This window comes from Gadus chalcogrammus, chromosome 22 (genome assembly GCF_026213295.1).
Source record: "Gadus chalcogrammus isolate NIFS_2021 chromosome 22, NIFS_Gcha_1.0, whole genome shotgun sequence".
NCBI lineage: Eukaryota > Metazoa > Chordata > Actinopteri > Gadiformes > Gadidae > Gadus > Gadus chalcogrammus.
In genome coordinates this window covers 6,281,633-6,283,877 of record NC_079433.1, presented here as the reverse complement: position 1 = coordinate 6,283,877, position 2,245 = coordinate 6,281,633, and the positions used below count along the sequence as shown (strand labels likewise).

Genomic DNA, 2,245 nt, shown 5'->3' with positions numbered 1-2,245 from the left:
GTTTTTAGAGAATAATAAAGAAAGAAAGAATAAAACTTATGAAGAACAATAGTTGAGCGCTGCATGCAGCACCACTCAGCTAATAATAAATGATTACTAGACTATGAGTTGACTGTTATACCATGGTCTCGGGGAATGCTCGATTCTGATTAGCTGCAGGGTGTGCATTAACTCCTATAATGGACTTCACGGTAGCAACGATCCTCCGCTGCGCGACCGACGGTTCACGCCTCCGCGTCGGCCATTAATTCCTGATAATGGACACCTCGTCGGGCATTATCCCTTACTTAATGAACTGTTAATTAATGCTTATTACCATGTTTATTAATGGTAATAATAAACGGTTGTTATAAAGTGTAATGTGTAAAGTGTATATACATAATTGAGTTTGGTAAAATCTGTGTTTTAGTTGAGCTGCTCTGACACTCTCTGCGTCGACTGTAGGTCATAATCATTCGACCTCCAACAGGCCACGCCGTTTCTGTCGGAGAACGCCGTTTCCTCTTCGCCCTCTACGCTCACGCAGCCGGTCTTGACCTTTCTCCAGAAAGGGGATTCTCCAGAGGCGTCGATCTCCTTCACCCCGGGACACCCTCATTGCCCTGCCCCCCTGAGATGTCCAAAATGGACCTCAAAAGCAGGGAGTTCTACAACGACATGCTTCGCGTGTGTTGGGAAAACCCGTCCTGCAACAGCTCCCTGCTGCTGCTGGGCCACCACAACGGCAGCGGCGCCGTCGTGTACGGCCTCAACTTCCCCGGCGACGGCGCCCCCTGGCTGCGGAGCCTCATCTCCCTGGTGTACTTCCTGGTGGCCACGGCGGGCATGGTGGGCAACCTGCTGGTGATGTTCCTGCTGTACTCCACGCGCACCATCAGCGCGGGCACCATCAACTACTTTGTGTTCCACCTGGCTCTGGCCCAGCTGCTCTTCTCGCTGGCACTGCCCTTCTGGGCGGTGGAGATAGCGCTGGACTACAGCTGGCCCTTCGACGTGGTCACCTGCAAGGCCATCTCGCTGCTCACCTGCCTCAACGTGTACGCCAGCTGCTTCTTCCTGACCGCCATGAGCCTGACGCGCTACTGCTCCGTGGCCACCGCCCTCCGGCCCACCGCCGCCGCCGCCGCCCTCTGGCACCGCGGCTTCTGCTGCTCCCGGATATCCGCGGCGATCATCTGGGCGGGGGCGCTGGTCACGGCCGCGCCGCGCGCCGTCTTCACCAACCTCTTCAACGTGGGCCCGGCCAACGACACCGTGTGCCTGTTCCGCTTCCCCGACGGAACGGCGTGGCTGGGGATCAACCACCTCCTGAGAGTGGTGCTGGGCTTCCTGCTTCCCTACGGCGTCATCGTGCTGTCCTACCTGCTGCTGCTGCGCTTCCTGTGCCGCCACAAGATGAAGGGCGTGAACCCGGGGCGGAAGTCCCACGTGTCCAAGTCGGTGGCGGTGGTGGTGCTGTCCTTCTGCGCCTGCTGGTTCCCCTACAACCTGCTGACGCTGTGGGCCGCGCTGATCCAGCTGGACATCGTGGACATCAGCCCGTCCTTCTACCTAGCGCAGACCTACTTCTTCCCGCTGGCCAACTGCCTGGCGTTCACCAGCAGCTGCCTCAACCCCGTGATCTACTGCCTGGTGCGGCGGGAATACCGCACGGCCCTGCGCACCATGCTGCACAAGTGCAGCCTGGCCGTGGAGTCCAAGGTGTACCTGCACCGCATCAACGCCGGCGAAGGCCAGGGGCCTTCCCGGCAGCTGGGCATACCCCTCAACACGGTGTTCAGCCACACGGTCGCCTCGGATACGAGGAGGGACGCGCCCCCCTCCTACTCGGCCGTCTCCGGCCAGTCTGGAAATAATAGCCGTTGATGTGTTTTGTTTTTTTTGGTTGGGGGAGTCTTGAAACCGTCGGTAAATGTTAAACAGCGGTAAAATGTTTTGTGCTTTGTTTTTTTAATTTTAGTTTTTGGGGTCAAGGAAGCATTTGGGTTAGGGTTAGGGTTAGGGTAAGGGTCGAGTGAGATTTGTTTAAAATTGTGCATTACAGAATTGGTAGGCCTAAATGTAGACTGATTCTTATGTATTCGTTTTGATTTGACTGATCTCTCCTGTAAGTTACTTTGGTATTCTTCAATGTCTGCTAAATGCTTGCGAAATGAATAAACAGCACCTCTCTTCTCTCTATTCTTTACATTACGTTATCTTGAAGACATTACTGTATATTTAATGAATGTATTTCAAGTCATGT

At 54.7% G+C, this 2,245-nt stretch overlaps 1 protein-coding gene across 1 annotated transcript; it reads left to right on the top strand.

Annotated features, from left to right (window-relative positions):
- Positions 1-562: 562 nt before the first annotated feature.
- Positions 563-2,003, top strand: LOC130376025 (relaxin-3 receptor 1-like). Its single transcript, XM_056583216.1, has one exon. The coding sequence runs from the start codon at positions 616-618 to the stop codon at positions 1,864-1,866; it is 1,251 nt and encodes a 416-aa protein (XP_056439191.1). The 5' UTR covers positions 563-615; the 3' UTR covers positions 1,867-2,003.
- The last annotated feature ends 242 nt before the right edge of the window (positions 2,004-2,245 follow it).

What these genes read in the sequence shown, in the direction of transcription:
- LOC130376025 (XM_056583216.1), top strand. Translation starts at nt 616, where the DNA reads ATGTCCAAAATGGACCTCAAAAGCAGGGAGTTCTACAACGACATGCTT.